We start from the raw sequence: 23,854 nt of genomic DNA, 5'->3' as shown, positions 1-23,854 counted from the left end.
AGCCATTCTCTTATCCATATCACCAGTTTGGTATCCATCCCCATCTGCTCCAATTTGCACAACAGTATTCCATGGGGTATCCTGTCAAAAGCCTTAGCAAAATCCAGAAGTATCACTGTGTAGCCATTTCCTTTGTCCAACTCAGATGTCATTCTATTATAAAAAGTTAATAAATTGCTAAGGAAGGCTCGACCTTTAACAAAACCATGTTGACCCCCTATAGAGTATCATATTCTGATCTACTCATTCTTGAATTCTGTCTTTAACCAAATTTTCCAATACTTTTACCACCACTCTCGAGATGGTGATCGGTCTGTAATTAACTACTGCAGTTTTAGAGCCACTTTTATGCAAAATAACTACTTTGCCTTCCTTCCACTCCCTAGGGACCATACCAGAGTTCAAGCTTAAGTTAAATAACCAAGTAAGAGGCATTGACAATTCCTTTACATATTCACGCAACACCCGAGCTGATATTCCATCTAAACCTACAGCAGTGTTTGCATTTAAGTGTTTGCAATAGCTTCACAATTCTCAAATCAAGACTTAATTTAACAGACCACTGAATGACGATTGAAGATTTTTTTAGACACTTACTATAGAATCAGGAAATCTGGAAAATGAACACAGTTAAAAAAACTGGCTTAATTAACAGAAGGTATTAATTCTGACAATTCATCAACTTATTTATCTAACATTATTTTTTATTACTGTCCTCAGACTCCCATAGAATCAAAAGACCCATAAAAAACATTTAAAAAAGTTATTATTATTTTTTTTTATAATATGACACTTTATTGTTAATTCAAGTTATGCAGATGATTGTATTGCTTATTACATTGTCAAAGAAATAATAAGAAGGTATAGTATCATCACAGAATGATGACATGGTTTAATAGCATGATATTGAGTTGGTGATAAAACAATGATCTTCAATTTGAGAATTTACTATACTCATTAACTCAATGTTCATTAATCTTGAAGTGACTGTGGCAAAACAACGTTGTTAGATCTCTATTCAACAAAGTTATTTTGCCATAATAATTCCTCTCTTAATGGCAACATTACAGAGAGAGGAAGGTTAAAAAAAAACTTACTTGGGATTTCCTGTCTTGCTTAATCTTATAATCTAATTTCACTTTCTTTCCTGTCAGTCACTTTCCTAGATGTTATTCTTCATTATCCTCTTCCTTAGATACTTTTCACAAGTACTGCTTCTTTCATAATGTCTCCTTAATTTCCCGAGTTATTCATTTCATTCTTAACCCACTTATTTACTTTTTTTAACACTTTAGCTATATCATCCATCATTATTACCCCTAAATATTTTTTCCAAGAGGCGATAATGATCTCCTCCCTCTAGCCTCTTTCTGTGATGTATGCCCAAACTAATACCTAAATATATTAATGTTTAGTTCTACTAAATCAAATGCACATACACATGATTGCATTGCTTATTAAATTGTCAGAGAAAGAATAAGTATGTACAGTATCATCACAAAGTGATGACATGTGGAGTAATAATATGAAATTGGGGTGGCAATAAAATAAAATAAAATGAAAATTATATTGATAAAATAAAATAATGATTGCATTATGCAAATTTTGTGGCCTGCAAAGCCACAGTCACATGCAATATGTAAAGTATTCCTTTTGCATGTAGAGAGCTGTGGCTTACAAGTCTCTATTAACAACAAAGAATACACATCATTAATTAGCCTGTGCCAATCAACAATTTCCTGGACATAACCTGGATTGTTGTGATGCAAATCAGTCCTTTGGTGCAACGAGTTATGCTATACATGTTTTCAGGCTGATGAATGTGCTTGAATATTAAATATGTTTTTTTACCTGAGTGTGCTGTCTCAACAATGAGAGGAAATTAGCTGAGCAGTACAAAAGATATCCCAAACAGTTCTTTCACCACATGGCAAGTAAAAGGAAGAATGATGTAATGTAAGGATAACTCTACTGATTGCTGAAGGTAGAGAGGAAACAAAAGAAATAATTGAGTTATTGAGTAATCACTTAACAAGAGCATATCACCCAGGTGGAGAATCTTAACACAAATATATCCATGGAATTAGATAGGATAATGGCCTGTATATTATGAGTATGTGAAGTAATTGGTGCCACTGCAAGGCTTAATTTAAGTTTCAGATCCAGGAAAGGGCGAATAAGATGACGACACTCAATGGAGCAATTTGGTTTTATGAATGGCTTTCTATAATATAGTTGGATAAAGGAAATGGCTGCAAAATGATATGGCTAGTATTTACAAAGGAATCTGATGGCATACTGCATGGAAATTTCTCATCTTCCTAGCCCTCCACCACTAACAAAAAAATGTTTCTGTTCTCCTTAGAAATACTTGCTCCTTCTCTTCCTTATCATTCTTATTCACTTGGAATAGGAATATGTATTGAATCTATTCTTTGCCAGAAAATGGCCACTGAGAATAGCCATGGTTCATCAATGCTGAATAATTTTTATATTACTGAAATCGCTCAAGGCTACAAAACTCTTTTCTCTTATTTCTAATATGTGATTCCTGTTTGATTTCTCTAATCCTTCCCTAATCCAAATTGCTGTATCTTTTTCACTGGTTTCTAAATCATAATTATCACTTGCCTTATGATTCCACATAAATTCCTTTTGCCTTGATGTATATCTGTTTATTCTCTTCTCATAATCTCCAAGTCAGGACATCATGGACATGCTTGCCAACTGGAGACAAGTATGACATCTCAATCATGATCGGATTCTCTGATGCTATGACCAAATCCATAACTCTTGGTTTTTGTTTCTTTCACCACATGCTGCTTAAAACATTCCCAAGAATTTCAGAAATTCATTTACTTTATTGAATGCTCTTTCCTCTGTCCAGTTTAAAATACTATAGTTAGTCTGAAATAATGATCACTTGTTTTGCACTTACCAAACTAATCTCACTAAACATTTCTGCTCATTATCCTCTGTGTTCCCAGCCCTCGAGTAACATCACACTAAATATACTCTCCTGTCCACCTCTACCTTATATCATATAGTCTTAAAGCCATCAGTGCCATTTTCCTTCTGATTCTTTATTTTGAGAGGACACAACTGATCGCTAACTATGAGAAGCACTCCATCTTCTCTATCCTGCATAAATATTCTATACCTTTCAATTTCTTTACCTGTTGGGACATCCTCCTCTATCAATAAAGTTTTACTGATACCATATCTTCAATCTTCAGACATACTGAATCAATCAATGTCACTAACTCATTACCTTTATTCCACTTGATATTAAAAAAGTCATGAAATACTTTTAAAATCCATAATAATAGTTTAATAGAATAAAAGTTATAAATAAATAATCATTTTTTTACCCAGATATTCAAGTGTTCCTTTTACATCCACTTTTGCTCCTTCTGGTATAACAAAACGAGCTGAACCAAAATCCACAAGTTTAATATTTGGGTGGTGTTGATCTATCATCACAACATTGTCTGGCTGCAACTCTAAGTAACAGATATTTCTAAAATGAAGATATTCAAGTGCATCCAGTACCTAAAAAAAAAAAAAAAAAAAAAAAAAAAAAAAAAAAAAATAAGAATTATTTGTGAAGGGTAACTCAACTTAATAATTTACTCATTTTTTTAAATATATATATATATTTTATAATAATGTGACAATTGAGACAAATGCAAAGGCATTTTACAGGATACCACAAAACTGTTACATAAATTGGAACAAATGGAGATAGATATGAAGCTGAATAGATATTTGAACATGTAGACACAAGAGAGAGTTTATTAGTAAATTATGAAACAAAATATTTCAATCTGGAACTCATAGATCATTTTCACTGAATTGATATTTCAAAAAGGTAGAATAAAAACAATGGATTTCAATATAGTATGGTAAGAATACAGAGGAATTTCCATATTCAGTGATTTGTGCAAGTATACTTGAGAAATTATTATTATCATCATTATTATTATGTAACACCTCCAGGGAGTCCAAAGACTCATCATGGGAGGGCACCTAAACTCTCTGTTTCCGCCACTCAATCCACCAACTACAGCAACAAACTACATCATCAGCAGTAGATGACGTTGCTACACCACCACCATCTACTGCCCACCACCACCACCAATATTTTTGCAGACAATCACCACAAACATCCAGGCCTATGGTGGGATTTGAACCTGCAACCTTTTGGCTGTTGAAAGTTTATTTTTCATTTGGTTAGAGTATAATAAATTTAGTCTAATCCTTTATCCAAGTGTGAGCAAACAACAAAGTTTGTGCCTGAAAGTATCTTCAGGACTGGGGTAAGGTGGTACAACACCAGGGCAACTTCTACCTGGTATCTCCACTTGGGCCTGGCTCCCACTGAAGAGACCTCAATAAAGGTCGAAACTAGTCTGGGTAGTGGCCCTTCCCTTAATGCATAACATTAGACATATCCACAAGGAGATGTGTTTTGCATTATAGGAGATACTGAGATAGGAGGTTGGTATCTTGCTCCACCTTTGCAACTAGTTGCCCTGGTGTTGTACCACCTTACCCCAGTCCTGAAGATACTTTCAGGCGCAAACTTTGTTGTTTGCTCACACTTGGATAAAGGATTAAACTAAATTTATTAAAACCTTTTGGCTGGAGAGCAAATATGCTAACCACTCGGCCAACCAGCCCGGCAAAAAAATAAATTATTATGCGACGCTTTCAGGTATCCAAAGACTCATATCAAGGCAGGGCACCTAATCTACAACTCTCTCTCTCTCCATCAACTAGCTGCAGCTACACCAACGGCATCTACTGCCCACAGACAATCACAAACATCCATGCCCTTAGCAGGATTTGAACCCACAGCCTTTTGGCTGGAGAGTGGATATGCTAACCACTTGACCAACCAGGCTGAAAATTGTATCGGCCGGGAATCGAACCTGGGCCAGCCACGTGGCAGGCAAGCATTCTATCAACGAACCACCGATGCTCTGAACCACTGAAATGGGCTAAGAAAAACTGCAGAAGACAAGCTTGGAGAAGAACAAGCTGAATTCAGGACAAATAGAGGTTGTCGAGAGATCAGATTTTCACTTGAAGACAAATCATTGAGAAATAGAGTATAACAAGGATCTGTATTTAAGTTTTGTAGGTTGGAAAAGGCACCTGACAAGGTGCTAACAGTAAAGCTGTTCAAATTGCTGAATTTATATGATGTAAATGGAACATTAAATTAGGTACTCAAATATAAACATTACATAGTTTATATTTGAGTTGTAAGTCAATAGTTAGAATTGAATCTATATGGATCACATTATGAAGGAAAGTGGTATGAAAGATTAGGAGACTAAATAGATGACATCAATGGCAGTATCCTATTAAAAATGAGGATATTAGGAAAGAACTTAACATTGTTAGCATTCAGGAATGTAATCCTAGTGTTTAGGCTTAAATGTTGATTCTCCAGCATTGTATGTAGTTTAAGGAAATTAATAACATATTTGTTAATAAATAAAATTATTTACTTATTATCCTATATTTCGGCATGATGATGCCGAAGTCAAATCGGCATCGTCATGGATTAATACACTTGTATTAGACATGTGCACATAGGCACACTTCAGTAACACGGATGAAAAAAAACCGGAGAGATACAGGAAGACCAAAAGTCCTACAATGATCACCTTGGCTTCGGTTGGGTGTTCTTGGATGCTTGGCTGACGGTCTGTGGATGAGTTTTTCATATGAGGGGGGGGAGTCTCATACAACCATATTTGTTTAGGTTGGGATAGATGGTAAGGGCTGCAGCTGATTCAAGGAAAAGCCTCTCGAACTTGAATTTGCTTCGGTGGAGTAATGTGGCTTTTTTCCAATGGATCCTGTGCCAGATACCCAGGGCATGGTCTGCTAATCCTGAGTAGCTGTAGTGGTGGAATCAGATGCAGTCCAGGTGCTCTGATATGTGGATGTTGGCTGTCTTACTTGTATGTCCATAATAAGATAGGTTGCAGATGCAGGGTACCTGGTAAACTCCGGGTAAATGCAAAAGTTGTAGCTGGTCTTTGGAAGAGCGCATAAGGGCTGCTAGTTCTTTGTAGTTTGTAGGTGGTCACAAGATTGTGCTTTTTAAATATCTTGGCTACCTTTTCTGAGACACCATGGATATAGGGGATGGTGATAGATTTGCTGTAATCTATGTTATGGAGGGGGGGGGGGGAAGGACAGTGTGGGTACGTGGCATTAAAATTCTTTGTATTTGTTGGGAGTGTAACCATTGGCCAAAAAAGTGTTTTTTATGTGGGTGAGTTTTCTGTGTTGAGCACGTTGTTATCTGAGCAAATTAATTATTGCCCGGTGGACTAATATTGCCTGGTTTTTATAGTTCAGAATTGTTGTGAGGGAGGATGATGTAACTGTTGATGGATATATCTACCTGTGTGTGTGTGGGGGGGGGGGTTCTGAAGACTGTGAAGGTCAGGGATCCATTTGGTTGTCTTGTAACTAGGGTGTCTAGGAAGGGCAGACTGTTGTTACTTTCTATTTCTGTCATGAACTGGATCTTTGGATGTTGGCTGTTCAAATGGGAAAGGAAAGTGTGTAAGGTGTCCCAGCTGTGGCCAAATTGCAAACACATTGTCCACATAGCATAGCCAAATAGTGGGTTAAAGGGTGGGGGATTTAGAACATTCTTTTCAAATGTCTCCATAAAAAAGTTAATGTTAGTGTGTGTGTGGGGGAAGCCCATGGCTATACCCTCGATTTGTTTGTAGAATTTTCCTTGACAAACAAAATAGCCAGAGTTCATAGTGAACTGAAAAAGGGCCTGAGATACTGGGAGGAAATTCTGCTTGAATAAGTGCAAGGAGGCAGACCCTTTCTCCCTCCACTCTCTTTTTCTGTCCTTTCTCTCCTACTTTTCTTCCTTCCTCCATCTCTGTATCCCTTGCTTTCTCTTACACCTATCTCTCTCTCTGCACTAGCTGATCTCTCTCATCGACTGTCTTTATTTCCTTCGATTTCCTTTCTCAGTAGTTCTATTTCTCTTTCTCTCTTTACACACCTTTCCCCTGATGTTGAAAGTTTATTTTTCACTTGGTTAGAGTATAATAAAATTAGTTTAATCCTTTATCCAAGTGTGCGCAAACAAAGTTTGCACCTGAAAGTATCTTCAGGACTGGGGTAAGGTGGTACAACACCAGGGAAACTCGTTGCAAAGGTGGAGCAAGCTACCAACACTCCTATCTCAGTATTTCCTATAATGCAAAACACATCTCCTTGTGGATATGTCTAATGTTATGCATTAAGGGAAGGGCCACTACCCAGACTAGCTTCGACCTTTATTGAGGTCTCTTCAGTGGGAGCCAGGCCCAAGTGGAGAATCTTCAGGCTTCTCCACTTGGGCCTAGCTCCCACTGAAGAGACTTGTTGGTAGCTTGCTCCACCTTTGCAACGAGTTTCCCTGGTGTTGTACCACCTTACCCCAGTCCTGAAGATACTTTCAGGCGCAAACTTTGTTTGCTCACACTTGGATAAAGGATTAAACTAATTTTATTATAACCTTTCCCCTGACATTCACTTATACAATCATAGCCATCTGTCAAAACATCTTACTTGGCCATACCAAGAATTCATTGACACCTCTTTTGCATTCTCTTCACCTTTTAATAAGCTACTGCTTCCACTGGTGGAGACAGTAACACTCAAGTCACAAGCACTTCCCACTATCTACATTTAATGCGCACATCCACATTCCCATTTCTCACCTGCCATATTTTTACTTTGTGGGACATGTCATATGCACAGCATACTACAAAATCCTCCATTACAGTGGCGGCTCATAAGCATTGCGACACTGCAGCACCCCAAGGAAAAAATGAAAAAATTAAATTTTGTTTGTGTTTATAAATAATAACAATGCTTAGAACAATATATAAATGCAATACAATATGTTAAAGGTTACAGCTTATGTTTTGACATTGATTGAATAGTTAATAATTGGAATTGTTCGATTAATGCTTTAGATTATGAAACAAAGGCACCGCGATCTAACACAGTGTCGGAATTATCACATTCGGCCAATTGCAGCTAGACTCACCGATATTCGTTTGTGCTTCTCATTGCACGTTACAAGTGATTCTGACACTGTTCATTTGGGCAGTGTATCGTACGTATGCTTGCCCGTGTTATTTCAGTGAGATACAAAACTTTTATTATTGGTGCATGTTCGTGGTGAGGGTGAACTATTTTTTGTAAATCTTATTTTATTTTGTTAAAATAACATATAATTATTTATTTATCATAGATACAAGGCTGAATTATGATGAGCGTCACTGTTGAAAATATGAAAAGAACTATATTTTTTCAATTATCGTTACATGAAACAAATGCATTGTGATCTAACGCAGTGTCAGAATTATCGTGCCAATTGCAGCTAGACTTGCTGATATTCATTTACGCTTGTCATTGCACGTTACAAGTGATTCCGACACTGCTCATTTGGGCAGTGTCTCTTACAGATAAATTGTATGCATGCACACGCTATTTCTGTGAGATACGAAACTTTTATTATTTGTGTTTGTTCGTGGTGAGGGTGAAATATTTTTAATAAAGCAATTTTTTAATATGTAAATTTATTTATTAATAAATTGGTTACTGATTAGGAAAAAAATATTTTTTTAAATTTTTATTTTGTATATGCAGCAATTATTGCAAAGATATTGTATAAATGTAGTCTTTAAACAGCGTTGAGCTAGACAACTATGATTAGCACTGATTATTTTGTACAATAGCTTTGTATATGAAATAACCACAAAAAAACATACAAAAAAGAGTTTGAACTTATAATAAATTTAGTTTAATCCTTTATCCAAGTGTGAGCAAACAAAGTTTGCGCCTGAAAGTATCTTCGGGACTGGGGTAAGGTGGTACAACACCGGACAACTCGTTGCAAAGGTGGAGCAAGATAACATCACTCCTATCTCAGAATCTCCCATAATGCAAAACACATCTCCTTGCAGATACGTATAATGTTATGTATTAAGGGAAAGGCCACTACCCAGACTAGTTTCGGCCTTTATTGAAGTCTCTTCAGTTCATTAAGCCAGGCCCAAGTGGAGATACTAGGCAGAAGCATTAGCAAGGTCATCTCTACCTATAGGAGTTTCCCAACGGTGTGCCACCTTTTTACTAAATTACTTTGGATTTAGAGAAAGATGTTGAAAGTTTATTTTTCGCTTGGTTAGACTATAATAAATTTAGTTTAATCCTTTATCCAAGTGTGAGCAACCAAAGTTTGTGCTTGAAAGTATCTTCAGGACTGGAGTAAGGTGGTACAACACCAGGTAACTCGTTGCAAAGGTGGAGCAAGCTAACATCACTCCTATCTCAGTATCTCCCATATAGGCAGAGATGACCTTGCTAATGCTTCTGCCTAGTATCTCCACTTGGGCCTGGCTCCCACTGAAGAGACCTCAATAAAGGTCGAAACTAGTCTGGGTAGTGGCCCTTCCCATAATGCATAACATTATACATATCCGCAAAGAGATGTGTTTTGCATTATGGGAGATACTGAGATAGGATTGATGTTAGCTTGCTCCACCTTTGCAACGAGTTGCCTGGTGTTGTACCACCTTAACCCAGTCCTGAAGATACTTTCAGGTGCAAACTTCATTTGCTCACACTTGGATAAAGGATTAAACTAAATTTATTATAGTCTAACCAAGTGAAAAATAAACTTTCAACAGAGTTTGAACTTAGTAGCACAAACTTAAAACTTGTATTAATGAAGATATACATAGAAAAAAAAAATGATGGAGGATTAAAAACAAAGAAGGAATCCACATAGAAAATAATTTTATTTTATGTACTTCATTCTTCTCATATGTGATATTTGGAATAACAGTACGAAAAGTTGTACATAAATTGAATTTAACAATAAAACAATATAACAGGCTAATTTCTCAAGGAAAAAAACAAACTAAAACTATGGCATTCAAAAGAAAGCTGTCCATCTAAATAATAAAATAATTGAACAACTTAATAATTTTAATTATTTGGATTATTAATTAAGTTGCAACGAAAAGTCAGATATTTTTAACAAAATCTGTAAAGTAAATGGAATAATAAAACATTAAGATCAGCAATATTTACCTTTTCCACCAAAAACAGAAGAATATTTTCTCAAATCCAACATTATGATATGAATGTGAAGGATGGACACCGGATGCCATGTCACAATATCACACCTACAGGGAGTTCAAAGACTCATCGAGGGAGGGCATCAACTCTACAACTCTTTGTCTCACTACTCCACCAACCTTCATCATCTAACACCAATGCCATCTACCGCCGACTACCACTAGCGCTTTCATAGACAATCACCTGCAGCCTTTTGGCTTTAGAGCAGATATGCTAACCACTCGGCCAACCAGGCCGGCAATTACTACAGATATAAAATATATGAGAACAGCAGGCTGTACAAGACTATATAAAAAAATGCAATGAAGACATACTGCAAGAACTAAACCAAAGACCAATTATTATTATTATTACGGTATCTCAAGGAGTCAGTAGACTCATCGCGGGAGACCCAAACTATCAAAACAATATCTATCATATCTCTTCTTGAATTCATTTACAAATGAAGAACTCACAATTGAGCCAGGTAATGCATTCCACTCATTCACCACACTCCAGGCGAAAAACCTCGTTCTCACATCCTTGTTAACCACACTTTTCCATCACTATCACACAGCTGAAACATTTCCCCTGCATCAATCTTATAAAAACCTTTTAGTAATTTAAATGTTTCTATCATATCCCCTCTTCTCTGCCTATCAACCAACCTCTGCAATCCACAAGCTCTCAATCTATCAATATAGGAAGCATTTTTTACATCACTCACCAACTTAGTCACTCTCCTCTTAACCCTCTCCACAACCTCCTTTTCTCCAAGGAATCCAGGTGACCAGACCTGAGCACAGTAATCCAAATGTGGAGGTATCAACGCCTTATAAAAGGGAATAATAACCTCTTTATCTCTGGATGTTAGTGTGTTCCTCAATAACCAAGTAATCCAATGTGCAATCTTGACATCTTAGCAATGTGTCCCCTGAACTTCTCCCTATCCACCAACACCCCCAAGTCAATAGCCTCATCAATCTCTTGGAGTACCGTTCCATCAATGTATTACACAGCTGGTAATCTTTTAATCCCAAAATACATAACTTTACACTTTTCCACATTGAACTGATATCCATTACCTTTTGTCCATTTTGCCAGCTTATTTAAATCATCCTGCAAACTCTTCACATCAGCTTCATTTTTTATTGCACTATCCAACTTTGCATCATCAGCAAACAACTGAATATCTCCCTTTAAGCCATTTCTTATATCATTTATGTACAAATTAAACAATAATGGCCCAAGCACAGAGCCATGAGACCAATAAATGAAACAATAGAAAAATGTAGAAACCAAATGGAACAAACATCTAGATTGAATGACACATGGAAGAATATCCAGGAGGATGATGAATTACTAACCCCAAGGTCAAAGAATGAGTCAAACTGATGAAAAACACATTACTGAGACTGAAACAGGCCACCTGTAGCATAGATTCATGAAAGGAGGAAGAAGAATAAAATCTAAAATGGCAACAATATAAAACTCAGGTCTTAGACTAGAAGACTGTGGTCAGTGTTGATTCTGTGCTGCATTAGACCCAACTTTCTGGATTTTTATAGAGTATGTATATGATTGCTGCTCTTACAGTCTTCTCAACCAAACATCCTGTTTGTCTAAAGTATGTGAGAAAACACTCACAAGGAATCTTGTAAACATCTGGGAGGGAAAGGGAAGGCTGTTTATCTTCGGTGAAGGGATAAACTGTGTGAATCAGATGGAAAAAAATCCAGTATATTTATATAGAAGTTGTTACAAGCTGTAGACAACACAAAGGCTTCTGGGAATGATGCAGAGGATACTGACTTGTAGAAGTAGGGAGATTCTTGTTCCATTGTATAAGGCTTTGATTAGGCCACACATGGACTACTGTGCCCAGATTTGGTCCCCTGGTTTTCAGAAGGACGAAGAGATGTTGGAGAGGGTCCAGAGGCAACTGACTAAGGTAGTTTCTAATCTCTGGAATGTTGAGTATGAGGAAAGATTGAGAAGATGTAATTTGCAGAGTCTCGTGGAGAGAAGGAAGAGGGGAGATATGATAGAGACCTACAAGTTATTAAGGAGTTGTTATAGGATCAATGCTGGAGAGGTTCTACAGAAAATAGTGGGAGATCAGGGAAGAACCAGAGGTCATCCCTGGAAACTGTATAAAGAGGGTGTAAGTAGGGGAGTGAGAAGCAGGTTTTTTTCATGCAGAATTGTGAATGATTGGAATGCCTTGCCTGAGAGTGTAGTGTCTGCAGAGAATTTGAGTGTTTTAAAGCACAGTATGATGAGCTGTGTGTACGATAAAAGGACCTCCTAGATGAGTCTTTGACTCCATGGGATCTTGGGTAATAATAATAATAATAATATCTAGACATCTTTTTCATGATAGATGCTAATTATTTATAAAAACAGCTGTTAGTTACCAGCATAGCACTTTGCCAATAAACATAATACTGTTGTATGGCTATTCTTTAGGAAAGTTGTTATATCATAAGAATCCTTATAAAACTTCAGATTCTCACTTTTCCTTCTGTCAGATTTTAGCATAATTTTAGCATAGCAAAAAAAAAAATGCCATTTTACAAATTATGTACATACAAAATGATGTACATTAAATGTTCCTTAATTTAATGCATTATGATGAATTACATGATGCAGCAATGCATAAGAGTAACTTCTGAAAAAAGTTATTAACGATATTTATTATAAAAGTTTTAATGCATTAATTTTTAAGTGCAGCAAAATTAAAATAATAATGTTAATAAAAATAATTATTTTGCATTTAAAAACATGACCTGTTTTTTCATATTTCAAGACAAAAACTCACTGAAAAGAACAAGTGACAACATTATTTTTAACTTATTAACAGCCTTTTCAGTTATCTGACTCCCTTGAGATCCAGATGGAATTGGGAAAACAGATGAATTACCATAGTGATTTTGTAAATCTTTCCTACCCTTCATTTGACTATAAACATATTTATAACATTTTATAAAAAATATTTTCCAAATATTTATTCAGCTTAGCATGAAGGAATGTTAAATGGATCATGCAGCTCTAACATAATTTAATCTATACCATTACACCCAAGATACTCAAGATATTATATAACAATATAGTATTTTGCTCTGATAGTAAAATTACCTGTACAACGATTTTAGAAACTGTCTCTTCAGAGTACTGCGACCTAGAGGAAAGATATGTTAACACATCCATTCCTGTAAGTTTCTCCATTACCAGAATTGTAGCATTTTCATCATAGCTGGCTATCTCCAGAGCAGCAATCTTTTCATGACGGAGTGACTTCAGTACGTCATATTCTCTTTGAACTTCTGCTTTTGTCTGTGGTGTTGTTAATGCTACTTTTGCTATTAATGTTGTGTTGAGTTTCTTTACCCATACTTTAACAACCACAGAAAACTGACCTCTATAAATAAAATAATTAGTTGAGTATAGTGAATATGTCTGACTCTCCTGTCCAAACATATCTATATCATATAATTCAAATAAAATAAAGTACTAACTAAATATTTGCATACATCTAAAAGTTGGTTAATTAAGAGTTGGTTTTCATATTTTGCTCTGCTTTCATGAATAACAGAATTTTTATGAATCTTATGATATTATTAATCACTAGATCCTAAATAAGGAATAATGATGTGTAAGGAAATTTAGTCTTAGCACATAAGTTTTAAGTATCTGTCTTCAAAACTGTAAGAAATTAAAAACAAAAATATTAGCAAACTAAAGCTTCACACTACATCTATGCTACAGTTTTTGTTTTTAATTTCATAGAGTTTTTAAGAAAGTTACCAAAGCTTATATAACATCTATTAAAATTACATCAACAAAAGCAGGATTTGAAAGATATGATTCCAAGTTTTCTTCTAGTAATTTAAATTAGGTTTGTGGATAAAATTAACTGATTCTTAATGATTATTTGCTAATCTCAGCAATTTATTAGTATAAATTTGTTAAGAATTCATCTAAAAAAAAAAAGAAAAAAATTCTATGGCCAGCATAGCAACAATGCATCTGGAATGCAAGGAGTATTTATAAAAAAATGTAAGAACTGTATGAACATTTTGCCCAAAAATTGAGTTTAACCCTCCTCCCTCAAGCAAACTAGCAAGACTATAGGTATAGATTATACATAGAGATAAGCTTAGGTGACAGTTGTTATTCCTAACAGTGCTTCATGGCAATGCCATAAGAATATTATTATTATTTTTTTGACCTCCAGGGGGTCAAAAGATTCATCATGGAAGGTCAATACTAGTTAACACAAAGCTTATCACACCACTCCTTAAATTCATCCACTGTCTGCACTTTCATCACCCTCTCAATAATGTATTCCATGCTCCTACCACTCTCCATGTCCATCTCTGTATCCTCTCCAAGGTTACTTTATCCCCTTCAAATCTTGGTGACCAGATCTGAGCCACCACCCTTTTATCTCTTGGTCAATGATCTCCTTAATATTGCAGAAATTCTCTGAGATGTCTTCACAACCTTTTCAATATGTTCTCTGAACTTGAAATTGATATCTACAATTACCCAAAGATCCCTTGTTTCCTCCATTTCTTCTAGTATAACTCCAAGTGAGTATGAGGCATCCCATCTGTGGATCCCAAATTTTATAACTTTACATTTAATTGCATTAAACCGATATCCATTCAGTTGTTTGCAGGGAGGGAGTTCTTTTGTATAGTGGAACAAAGGGAAGGAGTAAGGACAAGGGCCATCTCTGGAAGTTATGAATGGCATTCGTTAGCAATTCTTGTGTTAACGTGTACATATTTCTGATATCCATTCGTTTGCCCATCTTATCAGTTTATTCAAATCCACTTGAAGAGCCAAAAAATCAACAATATTATTAATATCCCTCCCAAGCTTCACATCATCTGCAAACAACTGAACATCTCCCTATAGTCCTGAGATGATATCATTGACATAAATATTGTACGCAGTAATAGTCACAGTACTGAATCCTGTGGAACTGCTTCCCCATATAGAACTCTCTGATATCTATCAGAAAGCCACTTGCCCATTCAATCCCATCCATTAACCTATCTAAACCAACTGCAACATACAAATCAACTTGTCATGTGACACCCTAAAAATCCCTTTATAAAATCCCAAAAAAATGACAGTGTATGCCTTTACCCTCATCCACTGCTGTTGTTACTTTATTGTAAAAGGTAACAAGAGTACTAAAACAAGAGCAATCCTTAACAAATCCATGCTGGCCTGTATAAGTAATATTGTTGAAATATTTATAAGTAACAAGCAATATAATCAGGACTGTACAATGTCAATTATGAGGACAGGCTGAGGGAGTTCTTTTGTATAGTGGAACAAAGGGAAGGAGTAAGGACAAGGGCCATCTCTGGAAGTTATGAAGCATCCGTTAGCAAGAAGATGTGGAGTGGATTTTCTGATGGAGGGTGATTGAACTGTGGAATGCATTGCTTGATAGGGTAGTGAGAGTACAGATGGTGAATGAGTTTAAGGAGTGGTGACAGATTTTTGTGTTGTCCACGATGGGACTCCTACGATAAGTCTTGTAACTCTGTGGAATAATAATAATATAGCAATAAAAGTATCAGCAAATGAGAAGACATGCATAAAGTCTTGAATGAAAACTATTATATATATTAACATATATGAATGCTGTTATTGGTCTGAAGTACAATATGAAGTTTAAACAGGATTTACATGTTTTCCATTTCTTAACACTTTAACATAACAATAATAATAACTTCACATACCTTGCTACCTCAGATACAAAATTGTAAAGCTCTAGAGGATTGCCTTCAATTATAGGTATGGGATTATCTTCTATGTTATAATCAAGATCTGAAGTTTCTGGCTCATCTAAAACAAGTTGTTGTCCTTTTTCGGTTAATTCTTGTTGGTATTTGCGAGCTTTGCTTATTCGTATCCTTGGAGATCCTAAGATATAAATAGGAAATAACAATAATATAACTAATTCAGTAATCAATATACACATTTAAAGTACAATTTTTATTTTTTTCATTTTCGTTATAATTAAACCAAAACCAATTTGTTTTTAAATAAATTAAAGATGGTATGAAATTATATTCTTGTTTAATTCTTTATCCAAGTGTAAGCAAACAAAGTTTGAGGGTGAAGTATATTCATGACTAGGTTAATTCTATATAGAGGCTAATGACTTCACATTAATTCTCTTAGTACCCAAAAAACCAAAGCATGCATCCTTTTCGGTATCTATAATATGGTATCTATGCATTATTGAATGGGTCACCACTCAGACTGATTTTGACCTTCATTGATGTGTCATCAATGGGAGCCAGATCCAAAAGAGATACCAAGGTTGAAGTAATGCAGAAGTCATATATTTCCCATATACAAGTTGAAAACTCCTTAAATAAGATCTTTAAATCTGAAGCTGCCCTCAGAAATTAGCCTAATTTAAATTTAATTTGATGACATATCACATCTGACCATTGCATCACAGGACGTAATTGTGAGTGGGATTTCACACTTTCTTCCAGCTGGTGAGAGTGATCATGAAGTGATCATCTGAGTTGTGTCTAGCCATATGCAGACTTCTGTAAGGAAAGGATATATGTGGAAGTACAAGGCTGGTGATTATAACAAAATTAGATGAGAGCTTGGAGCTATAGCATGGAATGAGGAGTTGAGTGGTAAGGAAATAGATGCTGCTTGAGAACTGACAGCATCAATGTGTGAATGTATTCTGAAGGCCAAAAGGCTGAATGAGTTAGGTGTAAAATAGATGAATGAGGGGCTTAAGCATGAAAGCTGGAAGAAGGTAATTTGAAGCAGTACAAGAAGAATAATGGTAATAATCAGTTACATGAAGAGTATAAAGAACAAGCCAGGAGAGTGACTCAGTTAGTAAGGAAAACAAAAGTGGAGTATGAGCAGAAATTGGCAAATCAGCAAAGAAAAAGCTTAGAAAGTTTTTTAGATATGTGGCAAGTAGAAGGAAGAATGATTATGGTAAGATGATATTAATGGATGAAAATGGTAGTATGTTAACTGCTGCAGAAGACATTGTTGAGGTATTCAGTGATCAATTAATAAGGGTGTTTTATCCTCATTAGGGTGGAATCATAAGCAACTTAAGTGTAAAGGACATTGTAGAGGATGTCTTAATTGTGAGTGAGTGGGAGGTATTTGAGGAAATAAATAACCTTGATGTTAATAAGGCAATAGGATTTGATGACATTTCACCATGTGTCTTAAGGGAATGTACCAGGGAATTGGCAGTAGCATTAGCATGCCTATTTAATAAGAGTTTTACCACAGCACAGGTTCCAAGGGATTGGAAAGAAGGTAAAATTGCTCCACTGCATAAAGGTGGTGATAAGGCTGTGGTTACAAATTATAGGCCAATCTGTATATCTCGAGTTGTGGTGAAGATACTGGAGAGATTGGAGAACTACAATGCAGAAATGGGTTGATATCAGCAATATTCTCTGTGGTTATCTGCATGAGTTTGTTAAATGGAGATCATAACTTACTTATGTACTATAGCAAGGTGACAAATACCTTAGACAGAGTATATGTATATACAGTGGGCAAAAATATTTTCACTTGGTTATTCTATAAATTAAAAATGCCAAGAAACTATATTCTTAATTTAATCCTTTATCCAAGTGTAAGCATAGCCCAGTCTATTGAAGTTACTTCACATGCAAACTTTGTTTACTTACACTTGGATAAAGGATTAAACCAAGAATATAATTTCTTCATCATCATCATCATCAAATTCCTGCCATGTACTCTCAAGGGGTGCACAGGATGTGATAGTACTACATGAAAAAATTACATCATTACTAACTTCCTATCCACAATTTTCCTCCAAGAGATATAATTTCTTGGCATCTTTATTTTATAGTAACCAAGCGAAAAAAATTTCAATATCTATCTCTAGTCCCGAGTATATTAGTAATAAGGTAGGACACCTTTTGGCTACATATATATATGGAAATATGACTTCTGCATTACTTCAACCTTGGTATCACTTCTGGGTCTGCTCCCACTCACGAGACCTCGATAAAGGTCAAAACTGGTCTGGGCAGTGACCCTTCCCATAATGCATAGCATTATACATGTCCATAAGGATATGTACTTTGTATTATGCGAAACTAAAACAAGTGATACGAAGTCATTAGCCTGTATATACAAGATGTTTAAAAAAGAATGTCCCGATTTGAAAATTGTATATGTCTGTTTTTTTCATTATTAATTTTCATTATTTGTTAAAAATAAAGACGATATTATAGCACAGCCTATGATATAATATTATATACATAGGGTATAATAAATTTAGTTTAATCCTTTATCCAAGTGTGAGCAAACAAAGTTTGCGCCTGAAAGTATCTTCAGGACTGAGGTAAGGTGGTACACACCAGGGCAACTCGTTGCAAAGGTGGAGCAAGCTACCAATACTCCTGTCTCAGTATCTCCTATAATGCAAAACACATCTCCTTGCGGATATGTCTAATGTTATGCATTAAGGGAAGGGCCACTACCCAGACTAGTTTCGACCTTTATTGAGGTCTCTTCAGTGGGAGCCAGGCCCAAGCTGAGATACCAGGCAGAAGCATTTGCAGGTCATCTCTACCTATAGAAGTTGCCAAATGGTGTGCCACCCATTTTTAATAAATTACTCTGGATTTAGAGAAAGATGTTGAAAGTTTATTTTTCACTTGGTTAGAATATTATATTCTAACCAAGTGAAAAATAAACTTTCAATATACATAGGGTGTTCAAAAAGAATTACCCGATTTCAAATAATTATATTTAATAATGAAAATTAACAATGAAAACAGAGATATACAATTTTCAAATTGGGACATTCTTTTTGAAACACCCTATACAAGTAGCCCAGTCGTTACTTTATGTGCAAACTTTGTTTGCTTACATTTGGATAAAGGATTAAACCAAGAATATAATTTCTTGGCATCTTTAATTTATCATATATAGTTGTGCACTTGGATTTTGCAAAAGGTGGTGATAAGGCTGAAGCTACAAATTCTAGGCCAATCTGTATATCTCAAGTTGTGGTGAAGGTACTGGAGAGATTGATAGATTGCTGTATGAGAAGCTGTTAAATAAATAATGCAGAAGTCATATTTTCATATACGAGTAGCCAAAAGGTGCCACACCTTATTATTAAAATGCTCTGGATTAGAGATAGTTGTGGGAAAAGTTTTGTTGGAAAAATATGACTTCTTTCATTAACATCATCATACCATAATCATTCTTCCTTCTACTTGCCACATCAGAGAAATTATCTATGGTTTTTCTCGGCTTGATTTGATAATTTCTGTTCTTACTGCACTTTTGCTGTCCTTACCAACTAAGTCACCTTCATGACCTGCTTTTTATACTCCTGCATTTGACTGTTACCATTATTCATCTGATGCTTCTACAGTATTCTCCCTCTTCTTCAAGATTTCATGCTTAAGCTCTTCATTAATCCATTTGATACCTACCATATTCAGCCTTTTGATCTTCAGGATATACTTGCACATTGATGCTGTTAAATATCTTTTTGGTAAGTTACCAAGTAGCAATTATCTCCCTCCTGCTTAACTCTTCATTGCATATGATAGCTCCAAGCTGTCTCCTAAGCTTTTTGTAATCACCAGCCTTGTAATTCTACACATATCCTATCCTCACAGAAGTCTTCACATGGCTAGTCACCACACAGGTGATCAACTCATGGTCATTCTCTCCAACAAGGGGGAAATGTGACACCTACTCATAACCACATTTTCTGATTAAATGATTAGATCTGAGACTCTCAATCCTTGCATGCCCTCCCTTATATACTGCCTAAGATAGTTGTCTCTCAAGAAATCAATTTTGCTTATACTCAAATGTTGTCTCATCATTCCAATGTATATTAATATAATCAAAATCACCCATATTGATCACACTTTCTTTGTTCACTGACTCAAGTTGTTTATATATTTCTTCATTGCCAACCTCCACATTCCCTGGCCTATAGCAGCATCAGAGTAAATATTTCTTCATGTCAATCTCCACTTCACATTATACTGACTCAAAACCATTGCCACCATTTCCCTCTCATACACTGCATGGAAAGAAGTCAACAGACACCATAGTGTGAGGAATAAACAGCCATGGTGCTCATCTTAATAAAATGTAGGACCTCCTTTTTCTGAGATGATTGCAGCAATCCTACAGGGTATACTTTCCACAAGCATATGATAGCGATCAAAGGGAATTTTGGACCATTCTTCCTGTAGGTATGCAATAAGGTCCTACATTTTAGGGTTTAGATCACAGCTCTGTGAAGGCCAATCAAGTGTAGTGACATTCATATCCACAAACCATGCAGCTGCAGCAGCAGCCTTACGACATAGCGCATTGTCTTGCTGAAAGAGACAATGGTCATTTCCATAGAAATGCCACAAAGTAGGCAGCATTGTATTGTTCAGAATGTTCGGATATCTCTTGGAGTTCAATGTTCAGGGTACCACAAACAGAGGTCTGAGGCCAAACCAGGAATAACAGGACCCCATACCATCACATTGCCACCTCTGAATTTCATAGTTGGGATTATGCATTCTGGTAAGAGATGTTCACAAGGCATCTGCTACACCACCATCTGTCCATCTTCTTGGCAGAAGGTATAGTATGATTTGTCCAAGCTTCCATGTCCCACTGTACATGCTCTTTGCAACAATGAAGACAATAATGCATGTCAGTCTGGGTAATGTGGGGCTTGTTTATTGCAGTCTTACCATGGAAACCCATGTTGTGAGTCTTGGTTCTGAATGTTTTTGTGAAGATTCATGTTTCAGTTGATGTCCAGGACTCTGCATTCAATGTGTCAGCTGATGAATGGTGGTTTTTACATATTATCCTTCGTAGTACCCTACAATCACATTCGGTAAGTGTGGTAGGTTGTCTACTGCGGGTAACACTGTGCTTCCATCTCAGTATGATATCACTGATTGTTGACCTGGGATGGCCCAATTTGTCAACAATTTGCTGAAGAGATAGGCCTGCAACATGGCATCCTATCACAATGCCTCTTTGAAACTCCATCAGTTCCCTTCTTACAGTGATTTCACCTGGACACAGTTGCACTGACTTGGGAGTATCATATTCCTCCTACAATCACGACTCATTACATGGCATGATGCACCTTGCCCACGGTGGTGTCCACTGACTTCTATTCAAGCAGTGTATATCCTTTTTGTGCAGCCATAATTTGCCTGCTATTATTAAAAACATTCCCCCCCCTACTTCCTTCTCATCCTTTTTATGCTCAAAAAACATCATATCCTTCCATTTCTATTCCTGTCAGGATATTATTCTTATCCAATTATGTTATACTTATTCCAACAATTTGTGGGCAAATAAACTCAATCTGTGCAACTATTTAATTTCCCTTATTTCTGATGCACCAGCATTTATAAATAAACATAGCAGTTCATTTTTAGATCTATGACCAGTCCTACCCTGTAATAAATAATAATAAAATAATAAATTATTAAGTATTAAATATAAATTTATTATACTTAAATTGAAAGATACGAGTAGTTCCATTAAAAAGAGGCTCCAAGTCGGATGTAGCAAGAACCGATTAATATCTCAGGAATGGAAGTAAAAGTGCTGGAAAAATTAATGAAAGACAGAATTCAGGAATGGGAGAACAGGAATATGGCAATTTAAGGGAGTAGCAAGACTGAAGGGTAGATCTAGCCTTAGTAAGCTAGTAACTTTTTACAATAAAGTGACACTTAAGTTGGATAAAGGAAATAGATATACCATGATATTGCAAAGGCATTTTAACAGGATACCACTTCATATCTGTTCTAGTTGGTCCAATGTAACAGAACTTAGTTACACTGGAGCAACTAGAATGGATGTGAAGCTGGTGACATGAATAAGAGGATGGCTGATAGCCATCATTAAACATCAAATATTAGCATATGGAAGAGGGAGTTGTACATGGATCACTGCTATTTAATGCATACATCAGTAATATAGGAAATAATTCAAAGAGGAATATCCAGTTGTTTGCTCATGATGCAGAATAGCAATAATTAATAACAGTGATCTTGCAAGATGATTTAAATAAATTAGTAGTGTGGGCAAGGGATAATTGTCAATTTAATGTGATAAAGTGTAAGGCTATGCACTTTGGGATAAAAATACTGTGTATTACATTAATGGTAATGAATGCAAAAGCAATTTTTAAATGGTAAGTGGTCATTCCTGGAAGTTGTATAAGAAGTTAGTTAGGGGCGCGATGATGATGATGACTATATTTTTGCTTGTAGAGTGGTGAATGATTGGAATAGGTTGCCATAGGTGATTGCAGGTGGTTGTGCTAATAATGGTTACATGGGCCTCCTGTAACGAGTCTTCTGACCCCATGAAGATGCCTGTGTAATAATAATAATAACAATAATATGTATAAGAATGAGGAGGGTTCTGATTATTTTATACCGAACAACCACAGAAACTCTTCAGCATTATATACTTTGTCTTCATTCATTACAGTATTATGGCCGAGATACTGTAATGAATGGAGATATCTCAACCATTAAGCAACCTCCTTTGGAAAATGTGTCAGTTGTATTCTTGGTTGTTTTGTATATCTTGTATGGACAAGGGTGCTAGCATCGTCCTTAGAAGCAGCTGTGTTGTGCACGTATTGTTCAGATAAGTCCTTATTTTTAGTAAATCATTGTGATATTGCTAATCATTACTGGTGGTATTTTCTTCTTTATTTTTGACTGCAGTGTTAAGGGTGTTTGTTTAATCATAACTATTATTATGCAATATTGTTTTAAAAATATTCTACATTCATGATACTGATGTGTATGAAAAAAATGGCAGCCAAGACATCAATATTCAATGATACCAATAGGCAGGATTTAGCAAGATGTAGTGTGTGTTTAATGCATTCACTGCCAAAAGTGAATAGTTTATGGTAGAAAAGTGATAATGCAGAGGAAGTGTGCGTGTGTGTCAAAAATGTTTCATGAGTGAGTGAGTGCAAAAAAATGTGAGGTTCAGGATATAAGGCTGGACTGCAAAAATGTTGTAGAGAATGTAGTGGAAGCAGTGAATGATAGTATATGAGATACAAACGAGAATATGAAAGTGATAAAGTGGACGATGAGGTGACAGTGTGGAGAGAAATAGCATATGTACGTGAAATCCTTTGCAGGATAAAATGTGAGCTTGGCTGACCAGAGAAATGATTAGTGTGTGTGTGCAGTACAGTAGGAAGTAGAATGAAAGAATAAAATTTGGGTAGTCAATTCAGGATGTAAAGATGCTTGGGGTCTAAGAGGATACTACAGTTTCTATAAACGAATGCTAGCAGCATTGGGAATAAGAAAGGAAAAGTTTTTGGCATAGGTTAGTACAACCTTGCCAAAAGTTATAGGCATTAGTGAGACTTGGCTAGAGCAGATGACATAGTTACAAGGATAGAACGTGATGGATTTAGTATTTTTAGGTAGGATAGAGTAGACAGGAGGTGGGAGACTGTGATGATAACAGATGAATTGCAGCTAAAAAGATTAGGGGTCAGTCAGGCAGATGGCAGTTCTTTTGAGTCAATCTGGTGTGAGATCATAGCCAATAGGACAAAATATAAAATTGGTTGCTGCCACAG

General features: G+C 35.9%; 1 protein-coding gene across 1 annotated transcript in view; it reads right to left on the bottom strand.

The window, feature by feature from the left end:
- Nucleotides 1-23,854, bottom strand: part of LOC150109564 (protein Obscurin-like) — a 1,271,613-nt gene that overhangs the window by 34,336 nt on the left and 1,213,423 nt on the right. The window contains exons 94-96 of the mRNA XM_090402667.1: nt 15,936-16,119; nt 13,309-13,591; nt 3,372-3,552 (exon numbers count right to left, since the gene is read on the bottom strand). Coding sequence (XP_090258793.1) covers nt 3,372-3,552; nt 13,309-13,591; nt 15,936-16,119 — 648 coding nt within the window. The remainder of the gene's footprint in view (nt 1-3,371; nt 3,553-13,308; nt 13,592-15,935; nt 16,120-23,854) is intronic.

This window comes from Typopeltis vanoorti, chromosome 2 (assembly GCF_054136105.1).
Source record: "Typopeltis vanoorti isolate ZY-2024b chromosome 2, IOZ_Tvanoo_1.0, whole genome shotgun sequence".
NCBI classification, from domain to species: domain Eukaryota; kingdom Metazoa; phylum Arthropoda; class Arachnida; order Uropygi; family Thelyphonidae; genus Typopeltis; species Typopeltis vanoorti.
Note: the sequence above shows the minus strand (reverse complement) of the source record. Positions and strands in the feature narration are given on the sequence as shown.